Raw genomic sequence first — 14,577 nt, 5'->3', positions numbered from 1 at the left:
TTGCTCTGTTTCCAGTTCATCAGGTTAGAAAGCGGTGTCTTTTTTCTTTTTTATGCCATTTCCTGGATAAGTTTGCTCTCCCCAGCTTTCAAACTGCTCAATAGTGGAGTATGTCTTCAAATGAGAAAACTAAATACATCTGAGATTTTTCTTGATGGTTCCTCTTAAAGTATTCTTGAGTTGTATGAGTTGACTCTCTTGTAAATGTTTTGTGAGACCCTTCCTAAAAGTTATGAACGTGGTCAGACTTTTTCAACCACTGGCACAATACATGGTGAATTCCATCTGTTTGACATTCTTTGGTTAATAAAGCACCTTTTTTTCATCTGTTTTTTCAGAGAGTTCTGTAGGATTGCTGTTTACATCATCTTTTGAGGATACCAGTGAAGCAGAAGTTATAAAGAATAAATCCTTAAGGAAGAGACATAGAAGTGCAGTAGAACCTGACTTAAGGGAGATACCATGGGAAAACAGGAACCGTAACCTGAGTGGAGATGGCTTAGTGGGACTGATGATGAATAGAATAAATCAGGAAGCAAACCCTGGAGAAATTGTTGAAAAACTAGGAGCTGATGCCAAAATCCTATCTAGTGCATTACAGAAAAGCATAAGGCCAAAAACTCTTAACATCAGGACTTCCTCTTTAGAATCAAAGAGAGAAAGCCTGGAGAAAGAATCTAGTGATGAAGACACAGCATTTGATTGCAGTTTTACAGATAAAACAGAGTCTCCTGTTATCTTTGATCTGGAAGACTTGGATGCAGAACCTGAAACACCTACAGCAGTGAAGTCTTCCAGTGAAAAATCTAGACGGCTGCAAAGAAAGAGCAGCTTTCCAGTAAAGCCAGTTGAAAAGACAGATGTTGAAACCGGATTTGATCCGCTATCCCTGCTGGTTGCCGAGACAGAGCAACAGAAAGAGGAGGAGGAGGAGGAGGATGACAGAAGTGTTTCTACTCCATCTGCAAGGCGAGACTTAGCGGAAGAAATAGTCATGTACATGAACAACATGAGCAGCCCTTTGTCAAGTCGTGCCCCAAGCATTGAGTTGCAAAAGCCCTATGATGACAGAAATGCTAATAAAAAGAGCCCAACAATAATCCAGTCTTGTAGGAGGTCCAGCCTTCCCCCCAACTCCCCAAGGCCAACCAGTCTTACCAAATCCAAGAGTTACCAGACTAAGCATGAAGAAAGGCCAAGAGACAGGCTTTGGTCCTCCCCAGCTTATTCACCAAACAGTCCAGCAAAAGAGCAGCCACAGGATACAAGTAGTGCATTAACACTTGTGTCTTCACCATCATTCAACCTGGACACGCTGTTAACACCTAAGCTTGATGTTCTGAAAAGCAGCATGTTTTCTGCTGGAAAAGGGGTTGCAGAGAAAGCTAGCAAGTGGTACTCGAAATTTACAATGTATGCAGCATCTTCAAAGGTAAACTTCTGTAATAATTTTTCCCCACAAAACCTAAGTTACTATAAATTAAGGAAAAAAGTTTTGTAGAATTAAATCACTGACTTCTCTGTGATGAATTCCCCATTTGAATGACATGCAGCATGGTAGACTATGGGCATTAAGCTGTTTTAACTGTGCTTGAATTGTCAGGACCCTGATCTTATTGTCCCAGATTGAGCAATCTTGGTCTAACATAGAAGGATAGAATTGTTTAGGTTGGAAAATAGCTTTGAGGCTCATGGAGTCCAACTGTTAACCCAGCACTACCAGGTCATCATTAAACCGTGTCCCTCAGCACTGCATCTACATTGCTTTGAAACCCCTCCAGGAATGGGAACTCTACCACTGCCCTGGGCAGCCTGTTCCAGGGTTTGACAGCCCTTTTGAGGAAGAAATTGTTCCTCATGTGCTTGAAACCAATCTGAGATTAATTAACTAAAGTGTTAATGATGCCTTAGTTATCCTAATGTGTTCTTACAGCTGCTGGTAACTTCTGTAGCAATGATGGGAAAACAGTGCATTGAAATGTCTGTCTACTGAGATGTTTTTGCTAGAATAATCTTTAAGGAAGAAGAGTCCTCATTGTAGCTGTTTAACCCTGAATGAAATTTGCCTTGTTTCACATGAGTTCTGAGCTGAATGATTTTCCAAGGACAGAAGTTAATGCCTTCAAAGTAATGAGGCAAAGAAAGCTGCCTCTTTCTTTAAGAAATATTTTTACTTTCCTTTTCTCAGGATCAAAATTCAGACCGTGCAAGTGTTTCATCTCTTGGGGCTCTGGACTCAGAATCTACTTCTCTAACTGATGAAGATGTCTGCAATGATTTTGAAAGTGCTTCTCCTCAGGAGAATACCACATCAGAAATTAAGGGAATTGGCCTCAGCAGGACAAGCCTAGAAAGCTCAGCTTCCCATGATGGCTCATCTAAACAATTTGAGCAGTGTGGTAAGAGGCAACTTTTGCATTCATAAATCCGAACACAAACATTCCTATTTTAGAAGTTGTTCTTTCATAATTCTCTCTTTGGGATCATCCTGGTCATTAGTCCTTCTTGTGACTCAGCCAGATATGGCCATACTTATGTCCTTCTTGTGCTGAGGCCTCCAGAGCTGGGCACAGTAAAAAGCATTTTGAAAATGGTTGTCATTTTCTGTAAGCCACTGTTGCAGCTGATTATCTGACAGTGGGGGGGTATTTTTACCCCTAGTCTGTGCTGGATAGTTGGTAGTGACTGTTGTATCGATCTCTGTACTGCTGTCATGATGGAATACAGCGTGTTAAGCAGAACCAGGATGAAAGGAAGATCTGCCTACTTAGATCTCTCCACTTAGCACCTAGAAGAGCAAGCCCAGTTTGTGAGATGTGGAGGAACTGGTGAGAGGCAGAGGAGGCTGAGATGAGCCTGACTTGTCTAGTGTGGCAAAGAGAAGAAGGGTCGGGGGTATCTGCAGTCACAAGCAGCATTTCTTATCTTTCCTTAGTTTTTGTCCAGACAGAAAGTGTTAGTATGAATTACTTAATCTGTAAAACTTGTTTCCAAGCTACCAACTGTTGTAAAAGAAGAGAAGTGAACATATGGAAATTCTATGTTGGTAGATTTATTTTTGCCATTGTCAGTGCTGGGCAGATGGCAGCCTCACACTCCAGCTTCACGTTTCTGTCCGAGTAGATCTGATTTGTTGCATCTTCCCTCACACATTTTGTAACTGCAGTATTGTTTGACCAGAAAAACAGTTTACTAAAAATAAATACTCTGAATAACTAATATTTTCTCTTTCTTCTGCTAACAGGTTCTCTTTCAAAGTTCCCTTTACCTGACAAATCAGAGCTGATATCCTCTTGCAGTACAAGCAGTACCAGTGTGTTTCAGAACTATGCCATGGAGGTACAGGATGATTTATTGATTTTAATTGATGCACTGAAAGCATATGTCTTTAAATATAAATGTTATCTGAACCTCTCTTAAAGATCAAAGCTTAAAACTAATCCACTGAAAGATGGATAAATATTTCTGTCACAGAACAGGCTTCGTTTCAAATCCTGCTCTAGAAATAGCTTTAATAAAGTCACGTCTTTTGGTCCTTAAAGCTGCAGTTCTCAAGAGTCAGAGAACTGGATGCCATTGAATTTTGGCACCTAAATCCTTTGCCATACCTAAATTTGAAGTGAAAATACCAAGTCTTTAAAAATATAGACTAGATAACTAGCTATTTCTTCTTGTGGCTTCTAGTAAGATCATTTTTATTGTCACTATTACACTGGATTTGGGTGCCTCTTTTTAATTCCTTCCAGATGACTGGTCATTCCCATTTTATTGCCCCTCATTTGTATTTTGTAGGCAGTCACTACAGAAAAGTATTTCAATTCTGGGGGTAATTTATGCAGCTACATAAATACTGCTCTAATGTACAGATTCCAAATGACATGTTATTGTTGCTAAACATTCTATTCAATAACTGGCTGGTTTTACTCTGGGAAGCCGTAAAAGGATCACCAAACCCACTTAGCTAAAGGGTATTTATTTCATGAGTGTAATTCCAGATCCTGCTGTATCAAAGGCCTGCATTTAAGAAATTTTCTAGACAATGCTCATTCCAGTCATTTACCATACCAGCTGTCTGCTAATGCAGTTTGGATTGAAGACTTAATAGATGTTCTGAAATACAGCAGTTTAAACCCAGATGTTCCAACGTATAGTGTAGGAATGGATGTGTGAGTGAACTTCTGTGCAAGTAGTGAGTAATACTCGCCCAAGGGCAAAGACTTTGGCTGGAGGTTTAACTGCTTTGTGAAAAGAAAAAACCCAAAAGACAAGTTTTGAGAGAGTGTTCTAGTGGAGTTCTGTTATCTGCCTCGTGCAGGTCCTCATCTCAAGCTGTTCACGATGTCGAACGTGTGACTGTTTGGTTCATGATGAAGAAATCATGGCAGGCTGGACAGCAGATGACTCAAATCTCAATACCACCTGTCCTTTCTGTGGCAATCTATTTCTGCCTTTTTTAAGCATAGAAATCAGAGATCTCCGGCGGCCTGGACGGTAACAACAGTCTTTGAATTTTCCTCCCTTTTGAGTGCTTGTGATTGTAGAACCTTAGAATCATGATTGTGAAGTGGGCTTTGTTTGGGGTTTTGTTGGATGATACTAAGCTTTTGTTCTCCCTGCAGTTATTTTCTGAAGTCCAGCCCTTCCACGGAAAACATGCAGGTCCCATCGCTTTTTTCAAATCAGAGTGGGAAGTCCTGTAACCCTTCAGCTACTCTTGGCCTTACTACATCCCTGATGTCTGTTCAAGAGGATATAAATTCAAACAGGTACATTTCTGCTAAGCAATTGCTCAAATTCTCTGTGGATATGCATGTATTCCTCACCAACAGAAATCGATGTAATAAGATGCTCTCTGAAGAGGAGAAACTGGTTTCAGACAGACAGGATCTCCTTGCTGCCTCTCCCTTATCTCTGAGTCAGCCACATCATGATTTTCAGCATGGTGTTTACTATTTCATCCCTAATATAAAAATTCATGTAGGCATCTGTAATTCTGCAGATTCTATAAACTCTTTTTAGGACGTTTGTGTTTCCTTTCCTTCTCAGGGCATGGGGGTTTAAAACTTGCCTTGTAGCATGAGGGAGCATGGTGGCTGACAAGGTAGAATTTGAGGTATCAGGTTGATTAATTCTGGTTTATCTCTGTTGCTGTATATACTTGAGCACTCCAAGTAAAACAAGAAGCTGAATTACTGACTTTTTTCTTGTTTGGTTTCCCCCCCCCCCCCCCCCCCCTTACCTAGTAAATCTAAGCAGCAGGATAATATTTGTGCCAGAAGTATCCAGATCCCCACGGGTCGAAGACAAAATAACCCTGGGTCAGAATGTACAAGCCACCCTGTAGCACGGAGTATCAGTACTTTTGGTCCATTGGAAGAAGATGAGAAGGAAAACCAAAAGATCAGCCATATCATTCCTACTGGTAGCCTGCCTGCTACATTGCAAGGACCAACAGTGGGTAGTTTTTTTACTTTCAATGTATTTTGAAGTGTGTGATGGATTGATGTGAAACAGCATTAATGAGAACAGAATTAACCACCCCAAATTATGTGGAATACTAAGTTTGATTATTGAAATTAATATTAGTTGGAAATTTTGGTGTGTCTTAGAGGAAACAAAAGCATTCAGAAGATTTTGTAAAGATAATGTTCTAACTTTGTCAAGTAACATTCCAACTAATGGCATTTTCTTTGGTTTTTTTGCCATAGGATTCTTTGGGCCTGGAATGGCGCTTACCTAGTCCTGATCCTATAACAGTTCCGTATCTCAGTCCTCTGGTGGTATGGAAAGAGCTTGAGACCTTACTTGAAAATGAAGGGGATCATGCAATAACAGTGGCAGACTTTGTAGATCATCATCCTATTGTGTTCTGGAATTTGGTGTGGTATTTCCGGCGCCTGGACCTGCCTAGCAACTTACCAGGATTAATACTCTCTTCTGAGCACTGTAATAAAAACTCCAAGGTATGGAATCAGATGGGAAATACTGACATGAGAAATGCTTGTTCTCCCATTAGGAAATCATTAGTGAATTCAGGAGCTCTTAGACATATGTCTTACAAAATGCTGTGCCCAGTCCTGAATTGCTAAAGAATGTGTGAACTGAAGGAAAATAGTGTAACTTCAGAACTTAAGTACTGCTGTGCCTGAGAGGGGTGTTCACCTCTTACTAGACAAGCTGCAATTTACAATTACATCTTGCAATCACCAGTTACTTCGTTGTAACTCAGTTACAAAGAAGGTAGGTTTCCAGTTGGTTTTATTGCAGTTCCATGACTAGTTGTAAGCAGTAGAAAGAGGAGAAATTTAAGTATTTTGTTCACCGTTCTACATCCATAAAATCATACTTGCTGTGTCATTACCATGCTGCTCAGATTTGCTTTCTCTGATTTTACAGCAGTGTTAATATTAAAGCTTTTTACCTGTAGATCTAAAGATAAATCTGAAATACAGAAGCCCTCTGTCATGACCTGGTAATAAAATCTCTTTGTGTTCATTCTCCTGTTCAGATTCCACGGAACTGTATGTCAGAGGACAGTAAATATGTTCTTATTCAGATGTTGTGGGACAATATGAAATTGCATCAGGATCCAAGGCAGCCTCTGTATATTCTGTGGAATGCTCAGAGTAAGCTTTGTTCCTTAATTTTTTGTTGGTTTTTTTTTTTTTAAGAACAATTTAAATTTGTGAACAGTGAAGAATGTGTTTTGAAAAAAAGATGTCTCTGTGGCTAGCTCTCACAAGATACACAACTGATTTTTGATCATGCTGCTTTTTGTCTTGCAGGTCAAAACCGCACTCTTTTGTTTGAGAGTGAGTGTTCAGCTTGGTGTTGCTATTCTGTGCCACTTGTTTTGGGAGGGAGAGATGGAGGGTGCTTGTGTGTTTAGCAGTAAACTGCTTGAATGAGTTTCGTTTTCCAGCATATCTGTTTCAAGTCATTGACCAGTATCCCCAGTGGCTTTTTCTCCATTGGGAAGGGAGGAATAAAAGGGCATGCTTCAGTGGTACACTGAACTGACTTTGGCAGTTCATCCACTTTGCTGCTTTCCTTATTTTTAGAGTCTGCTTCGTAAGAATTTTGTTGCCAGTGTTGGATCACCTGCCTGAAAGTCACTCATGACCCATTGCAACTCCCCATCGACCCACTGAGTTTTCTTACGCTCTTTTTGGTGTTTCCTTGTGTTGATGTTTTCTTTTGACTTGCTGTTTATTGTTCCTTATTCACTACATATGTCAACATTTTTTCAGTTTGTGTAGCCTCCCATCTTTTTTTAGTAACTTTTCCCATGTCACACAAAGAATAAATTTATTCTTACAACATTTTTAATGTTTTTCAGCCCAGAAGTACCCAATGGTCCATTTATTACAAAAAGATGATGACTCTTTCAACCAGGAGCTCTTGAGAAGTATGGTAAAAAGCATTAAGATGAATGATGTGTATGGACCAATGAGTCAGATATTGGAGAGATTGAACAAATGGCCACATATTAAAAGACAGCGGTAAGAATGTGCCTAGCCTGGAGCAAAGTTGGGCAACAATAAGGCTGTTGTAATATAAATTATATTTTCATAGTGTGCTTGTTAAAGGGGGGGGGGGGGGAAATCACTTTTTCCAGCACTGTTCTCAAGTTTATCACTCAATCTAGTAAATGTTGGGGTTTTTTTCCCCACTAACTGTTTCTTCTTTTTTTTTTCCCTACAACAGTTTTCATTATTTACCTTTCCCCTTTACAGCCACCTCCTGCTTTTTTTTCCTCTCCTTACTTATTTGATTTTCCATCATTTATAGGGAGTGTGTATGTGCATTTCATTATTTAGTGTTTTATTTTAAATGTCTTTTAATAAAAAAAAGATTATTCCTGGCCTGCATGGGTGGATTTTTTTTTGTCCATTTTTAAGCTTCTAGTAGGGAGAAGAAGGGGAGCTAAGACAAGAGGTTATATCTCACATCTGGCAGGGCGTTTTGCATTAACAGTGGAATTAGTGAGAATTATTTCCTCCAAATTTAAATTTTGTGCCTGGATTTACCAGGTTTGTTTTATTTATAAGAAGATTCCTAGCAGCCTTTTCAACAGCTAGAGCCTTGACAAGGTGTTTCTCTGCTTGCCTTTTCAAGATGATGTAGAAATGCAAGCTCCTTACCTCCTGTCAAATTTGGTGGAATTTTGTTGAGTGCTTTAAGTGCTTGCTTCACTCTGCATGCACTTAAAGCATCCAGTGGTGTGCTGGAAGTTGCATCAAGGATCTGCTATGAGTGATCTCCATAGGCAGAAATCCCAGGGCATTCTCCAGAGGTCGGAAATGACATTTTAGAGGTGGCAATCAGGAATTATGTTCAAAATGCCACTTAAAAAAAGTTCTCTTTATGTGCTTCCATCTATTTTTAATATAGATTCTTTTGTGGTATGTTATTGCAGTATATAAATTAACATTTTCTTTTTTACAATTTCAGGAGCCTTTACAGAGAAATACTATTTCTTTCCCTTGTTGCCCTTGGGAGAGATAACATTGATATAGGTAAGTCATACAAATTATTCAAATAGCATCGATCAGAGAATGGCTTGGGTTGAAAGGGGACCTTAGTTGAGAGGGGAGGTTAGAGTAGATGATCTCTAGACTCAGCTGCTCAAAGTCTTATCCAGCCTGGCCTTGGAAAACCCCCAGGGAGGTGGCATCCACAGCCTCCCTGGGCAACCCATTCCAGAGTCCCACCACCCTCATATTGAAGAACTTCTTCCTAAAATCCAGTCTAACCCTGCGCTCCCTCAGCTTAAAACCCTCTCATCCTATTGCTACACACCCTTATGAAAAGTCCCTCTCCAGCCTTCCTGTAGGTTCCCTTCAGGTATTGGAAGGAAGCTATAAGGTCCCACTGGAGTCTTCTGTAGGCCAAACAACCCCACCTCCCTCAACCTATCCTCATAGCAGAGGCGTTCCAGCCCTTGGATCATCCTTGCAGCTCTGTGTTCTCCTTGTGACGGGGACACCAGTACTGGATGTATGCCAGCTGGTTTCACAGATTCCAAAAACGTGAAGAAATCTGTAGATTAGATATATGCCATTGTGTGCTAAGTGCTGAATAAAAAGGCTTGTGGAGTTGTTACCTGCTGCTGAGTGTGCCAGCTGTCATTGCATTTGGGTTGTGTTTTGGGCACGGTCTACAGAAGTTGTTTTTCCCTTTCTACAGATGCTTTTGACAGGGAGTACAAGATGGCCTATGATCGTCTCACAGCTAATCAAGTGAAGAACACTCATAATTGTGATAGACCACCAAGTACTGGAGTGATGGAATGCAGAAAGATTTTTGGAGAACCATATCTTTAAATATACCTAGATAATGAGGTGATATCTCTGATGTGTACCTGTGTAAAATAACCACTTCAGTCACAAGGAACATCTCAAGTCTTCAGTGTACAAGAACGAATGTACTGTGGCAGAGGGCCTTGGAAAAATTAGGCCTACCTACAGCTGTGGAAATGGACGGAGGGAAAAATGGGCCAAATGTTGTTTCCATGTCCCTTCCCCTTGCTACAAATCGATGTGTAGAAAGGGAGATGCTAAACAAAATCAGTTCTTTAACTTGGGACAACACATTGCAGTTCCCTTCTTAAAAAGCATAAGTAACAGGTGGACAGAAATGATGCACTGAAACTAATGTGAGCGAAGTAAATTCTTCAAAATCTATTGTTTACATAGAATACTCATGATGTTATGAAGAGCATACAAAGTTGTATTATACATATTTTAAATTGTTTATAGTAAGTTGATATTTTTTTAAGTTTTTTAAATTACTGGAGTGAGTTTTAAATGGACTTGCTGCATAAGCAATACAATGCTTATTTTTTTTGCAGTACACTGCTATTTATAGTAACTTGTCCAGTTACTTTTTGAAGAGTGATTTGTTTTTAAAGCAGAATAGAAAATGTTAGCCTTCACCTAGACAGTCCTCTAGACACAGGATTTCTCTCATGCACACATGGAAAACGTGTTACCACAGCAATCAGAAGGAAGGTCTGGTCAGCTTCTGTCAAACTCTAGTAACAAACACACTGCTGTCTCTGTAAAACACTTGGGTAGAAATCTTCTTTGCTTCCTCTCCTCTTCATTCCCCACTCCCCAGCAAAGAGAGAGCATATTTAAGAGTCCTCTGGGATCTGTTACGAAACCAGTCCATCTCAGCTGTTGGCATTTGTTGATGTGCTCTCGTTACAGATGTAATACAAAGCAAATGGCAGCCTGCAGGAAGTTCTTCATAAACGTGCAGTGCTCAGAGTCTTGGTGGATGTGTTTGAAACACACTAAATATGACACATAGGTAGTGCTAATCCAAAGCTTTTAACTGAAGTGCATACAGCAAACTTGCTACAGGGAATGTATAAGGAATGTAATTTATTGGGACATAGAGTTAAATGTACTTGGAATGTCTGGCCTCCATTTCACAGGCAAAACAACTTTTTTTTTTCTGTGAAGGAAAAACACTGTGTCTGTCCTTGCAGTGGAGTCAGGGCTTTTGACTCATATTTTCCTCTTCTGGAGATCTAAAATAATGTTCTGTGCTCTCAGTCACATAGCAACTCCTTACCAGAAGGTAGGCTACAGAGAAAGTCCTGTATGGGGGTGGGAAAACAGACTTTGAATTGTATAAAACACCCTAAACAAGTTAAACCATGCTTTAACAAATAGCTTTATTTTAAGTAATCTTAATGGTTTTTCCAGTTCTGATTTCTTTTAGTTGTTGCTGTTATAATACTTATAAATATTCAGCTGTTACACTAGATTTTATATTTTGGTCTGACCTACCAACAGGTCTTTTAAAAAACTCTTTAGTTCACAAGTGTAATAACACAGCAATATTTAGTTAGGCAGAGAGGAGATAAACCTTAAAGCTCATATTTTCTTTATTAAATGAAATAGAGTGAGCATCTTAGAGGCTGAAAAGAAAAGTACTGCTGCTATGAAGCAAGATGTAACCTCCTCCCAGACCTCTGTAGTGAGAAGATGCTGCCCTAAGGAGAAAGGATTTAACATTTATAGAGCTGCGGGTGTATGCTGAGGAGAATTGCAAGCCACAGTCTTGCTGGATCCAGCTTTCATTGGGTAATACCTCTTCTCTAATTTGCTGCTAATTACATAGCTGACCTTTTGCAACATATCCCCCCACCCTGAGGTGGAGCTAGCATGGCTACACTTACCAAGGTTCTTCACATTTAATTTAACTTCACGATGTGCGATGCTCTCTTTTGTACTGCCATGCCTGTGAAGTACTCCTTGTGCATGAAATACAGCTGCTTTTGTCCTCCAGGTTCATAGTATCAGCACAGGGTGGACACAGACCCCTTTCATTCTTCTGAATTGTGGTGAGAAACACCAGGTGATTTATTATTTTTTTTTCCCTGTACTCTTTGTAAGTACCAGTTAGTTGCATGTATGCTCTGCTCTGTACAGTAGGAACACTGTATTCACTGAGTCAAAGTTGCAGACAGTAGTTGCTGTGTATATGGACTCACACCTGTAGGTGCTGTGCAGAAGGTGGTATTCTCAGCTCTTTGCAGTTCTGTTTCCCATGATGTTTGCCACTTGGGACAGCCACTCTTTTACAGGACCTTCAAGCCATGAAGGAGGGCAAGTGCTTTTTCCAGAGCTGCTGTGGTGTTAGAGGTCCTGAGCTATGAAGTGAGCTTCACACTTCTGTTTCAGTCTGGCAGAAGCCACTGAGCCTGGTCCCTAATCACCTCTCACTTACTAGGACATAACACTGCAAGGGTGTGTGCTAGCACAGGAGTAGATGCAATGCTTGTAAATCACGGCCCGCTTTCTCTCTCTGGTCCCAGCCTGATTGTAAGTACTCCTAACCGTCTCCAGACTTAGAAAGCCATCAAGTTTGCCACTTCATTCAGATCTCAACAATCCAGCAGAGTATATACTGTACCAGGAAAAGGATTGTATAGATATCCTTCAGACAAACAATCTCACTGTGTCCTCAGTGGCACCCCTGAAGCATTGCCAGTGCTTATTTGGGCGTGCTTTTAAATTCCTGATCATGGGGTAGTTAAAATGAAATCATTATACTTAATTACTTGTTTTCTGAAGTCTGTGGCATGTCAGTCCACTCTAGAAGTACTATAATAAAATACAGTTGGAATAGTGATATATTTTAAATGGGAAATTTTCCTTATTCAAGTCATAAGGTTCAAAACGTAGCTCCTGAGGTGGATTATTTTTAAGCATCATACAATTATTGCTGAAACAGTTTTCAGATCTCACTGTCCTTTATTAGCAAAGCAATTTGAGTATATTTTCCAGTACCACAAAGATGGATAAAGAAAATATTTGAGACATATTTTCAATTTAAAGTTTTGTATGAACTGAATTTTCTCCTTTTTGTGTACTAAATGATGCTCGTGTCAAATCCTTAAACTAAAAGGTTTTACATTTGCAGTGCAATATATATTTTGCTTTACTTATGGTTCCACTGGAATAATTAATGGAGATGAAATGCTGAAATGTGAATAGAAATTGTGCTGTTTCTCTGACACTGCTGGTTCCCGTTCTGAGAAGATTTGCTCTTGGTACAGTCACAGCCTGATGAATTTGACTTCCACTGGTGAATTAAATGATTTGTGCCCCAAGAGAGACAAAATTCCCGCATGCAGAAATCTCAGTACAACAAAGGGGAGATGCAAATAGTAGTAACAGAGAAGGGGTATTTCTGGCTATTATCTCACTGGGATTTACAAATGGTACTTTGTTAGACTGCAAGCAGCACTTTCTAAATGAATGGTTGTAGATTTGTAAATATGTAATGTTTAAATTTTATTTACCAAAAAAAAAAAGCCCAGAATGTTGGATGTTTGCTTTGGTTTGTCATTCCTTTAACATATGCAAAGTCAGTGTTCACAATGTTAAGTTGGTTTTTTGGTTTTTTTGGGGTTTGTTTGGTTTTTTGGTCTCATCCAAAAAAAAAAAAAAAAAAAAGAGTTTTACAGTGAGTCAATAAAAAGCTTAAAATCCTCCTGGTTATTTTCATTAGATGAGAATGACAGAAATCTCTGCAACTTCTGACTATATTGTTTGCTTACATGAGGTTTTGTTACTGATAAACCTTCCAGGTTTGTGTCAGCAGGCAGTAGTAGAAGACAGGTTGTGAAGGACCCAGAATTAGTGCTGTAAACTTCAGATTAGTGTCGGGATGAAAACCCAATTACAGCACAGCATGGCATCACCAAGGTTGGGAGAGACCTCAAAGATCATCAAGTCCATCCTATCACCAGAGACCTCATGACTAGACCATGGCACCAAGTGCCACATCCAATCCCCTCTTGATTTACAGTGTTCACTTCTTCACAGCCTTCTCAGATGTGGAATACACACTTTCAAGGCCTTGAAAGTTCATTTCTGAGATTTTGTGTATGTGAGACATTGCATTTTACCCAGGGAGCAGAAAGGGATTGATTAATTTTCTGTATTGCAAAGGTTAGAGGCTTTTATGTACATGCAAATGTTTTCTATTTTGCAGTTCAAGCAGTTCAACTTCTTGTTGCATTATTTCTGATTCCTGGGTTTTGGTTTGTTTGTTGTGGGGGTTTTTTTGTTAGTGGTAATCTGGCATTCTACCCTCAGATCTGTTTAGCCTTGTTACAGTAAGGTGTAAATCTATACAGTATCACACTTGTGTATGTTTTGGGGATTGCAGTGCAGGATCAGCTACGGATTTAAAGGGAGCCATATGGATAGCTGTCAGCATTGCTCTGCAACTCTCATATCCTGTGGTTTTCTCCATTCAGAAATAACTTACTGCTTTGCTTTTTGCATTTAAAACTTTGGTTTTGAGGAAAAAAACTTGCAGTCTGAAGAGGGCCAGCAAAATGTCATAGCTGACCTGCTGCACCATGGTTTCTACTTCCTCCTGTTTATTGCCTCTGCTGTGTGCATTGGTATAAATGCACTTGAGCTGGGCTGTGCATTTCTCCCCTGACATGGGCACGCCAATTCTAGGCTCATCTCTAGTGAGCTTGGGTTTATCCCCTTCCCCCTTGGAACCTTGTTTAAAGCCCTGTCGATGGGCCTCACCAACTCGTGCACAAGAATCTTTCTTCCACTTTGAAACAGCTGAACCCTCTCTGTCCCCAGCAGGCCTGGTGCTACAGAAATGCTCCCATGATCCTGCTTGTGGCTCCAGCCCCCAGATGATTTTAAGCAGAGTAGTTCTGTGAAGGCAAGCCATAAAGGTCTGATTCTGTTCCTGTTCACTGATTTTTATTTGTTTTGTGTAAGTTTGAGCAGTTTACTGAGTAATTTAGGATGTGTTCCTGAAAATATTTCTATAAGTAAATATTCTCTGCTTAAAATCAGCTCCATTAACTTGAGGGGATCAACTGTCCTGAAAACGTCATGCATCTGTATCCTGTCAGCCTTATCAATGCCTGTACCTGTTTGTTATTTGATATTGGTTACTTCATTATCTGATCTTCTCTGATCCTAAGGAAAAAAGTAGTAGAGGCTGCCATACCAGTTGAGATTTGTGGGATTTTAGTACATTTTATTCTCAGTAAGTTTGTTACAATTCTGGTTGCTA

General features: G+C 39.9%; 1 protein-coding gene across 1 annotated transcript in view; it reads left to right on the top strand.

The window, feature by feature from the left end:
* Nucleotides 1-9,608, top strand: part of DENND4A (DENN domain containing 4A) — a 52,678-nt gene extending 43,070 nt beyond the window's left edge. The window contains exons 22-32 of the mRNA XM_054169265.1: nt 339-1,432; nt 2,189-2,399; nt 3,245-3,339; nt 4,316-4,491; nt 4,620-4,766; nt 5,244-5,454; nt 5,709-5,963; nt 6,509-6,626; nt 7,340-7,502; nt 8,455-8,519; nt 9,190-9,608. Of these exons, the coding sequence (XP_054025240.1) occupies nt 339-1,432; nt 2,189-2,399; nt 3,245-3,339; nt 4,316-4,491; nt 4,620-4,766; nt 5,244-5,454; nt 5,709-5,963; nt 6,509-6,626; nt 7,340-7,502; nt 8,455-8,519; nt 9,190-9,326 (2,672 nt within the window). The 3' untranslated portion in view covers nt 9,327-9,608. The remainder of the gene's footprint in view (nt 1-338; nt 1,433-2,188; nt 2,400-3,244; nt 3,340-4,315; nt 4,492-4,619; nt 4,767-5,243; nt 5,455-5,708; nt 5,964-6,508; nt 6,627-7,339; nt 7,503-8,454; nt 8,520-9,189) is intronic.
* Nucleotides 9,609-14,577: the final 4,969 nt, after the last annotated feature.

Source organism: Dryobates pubescens, chromosome 17 (genome assembly GCF_014839835.1).
Source record: "Dryobates pubescens isolate bDryPub1 chromosome 17, bDryPub1.pri, whole genome shotgun sequence".
Lineage (NCBI taxonomy): Eukaryota > Metazoa > Chordata > Aves > Piciformes > Picidae > Dryobates > Dryobates pubescens.
Note: the sequence above shows the minus strand (reverse complement) of the source record. Positions and strands in the feature narration are given on the sequence as shown.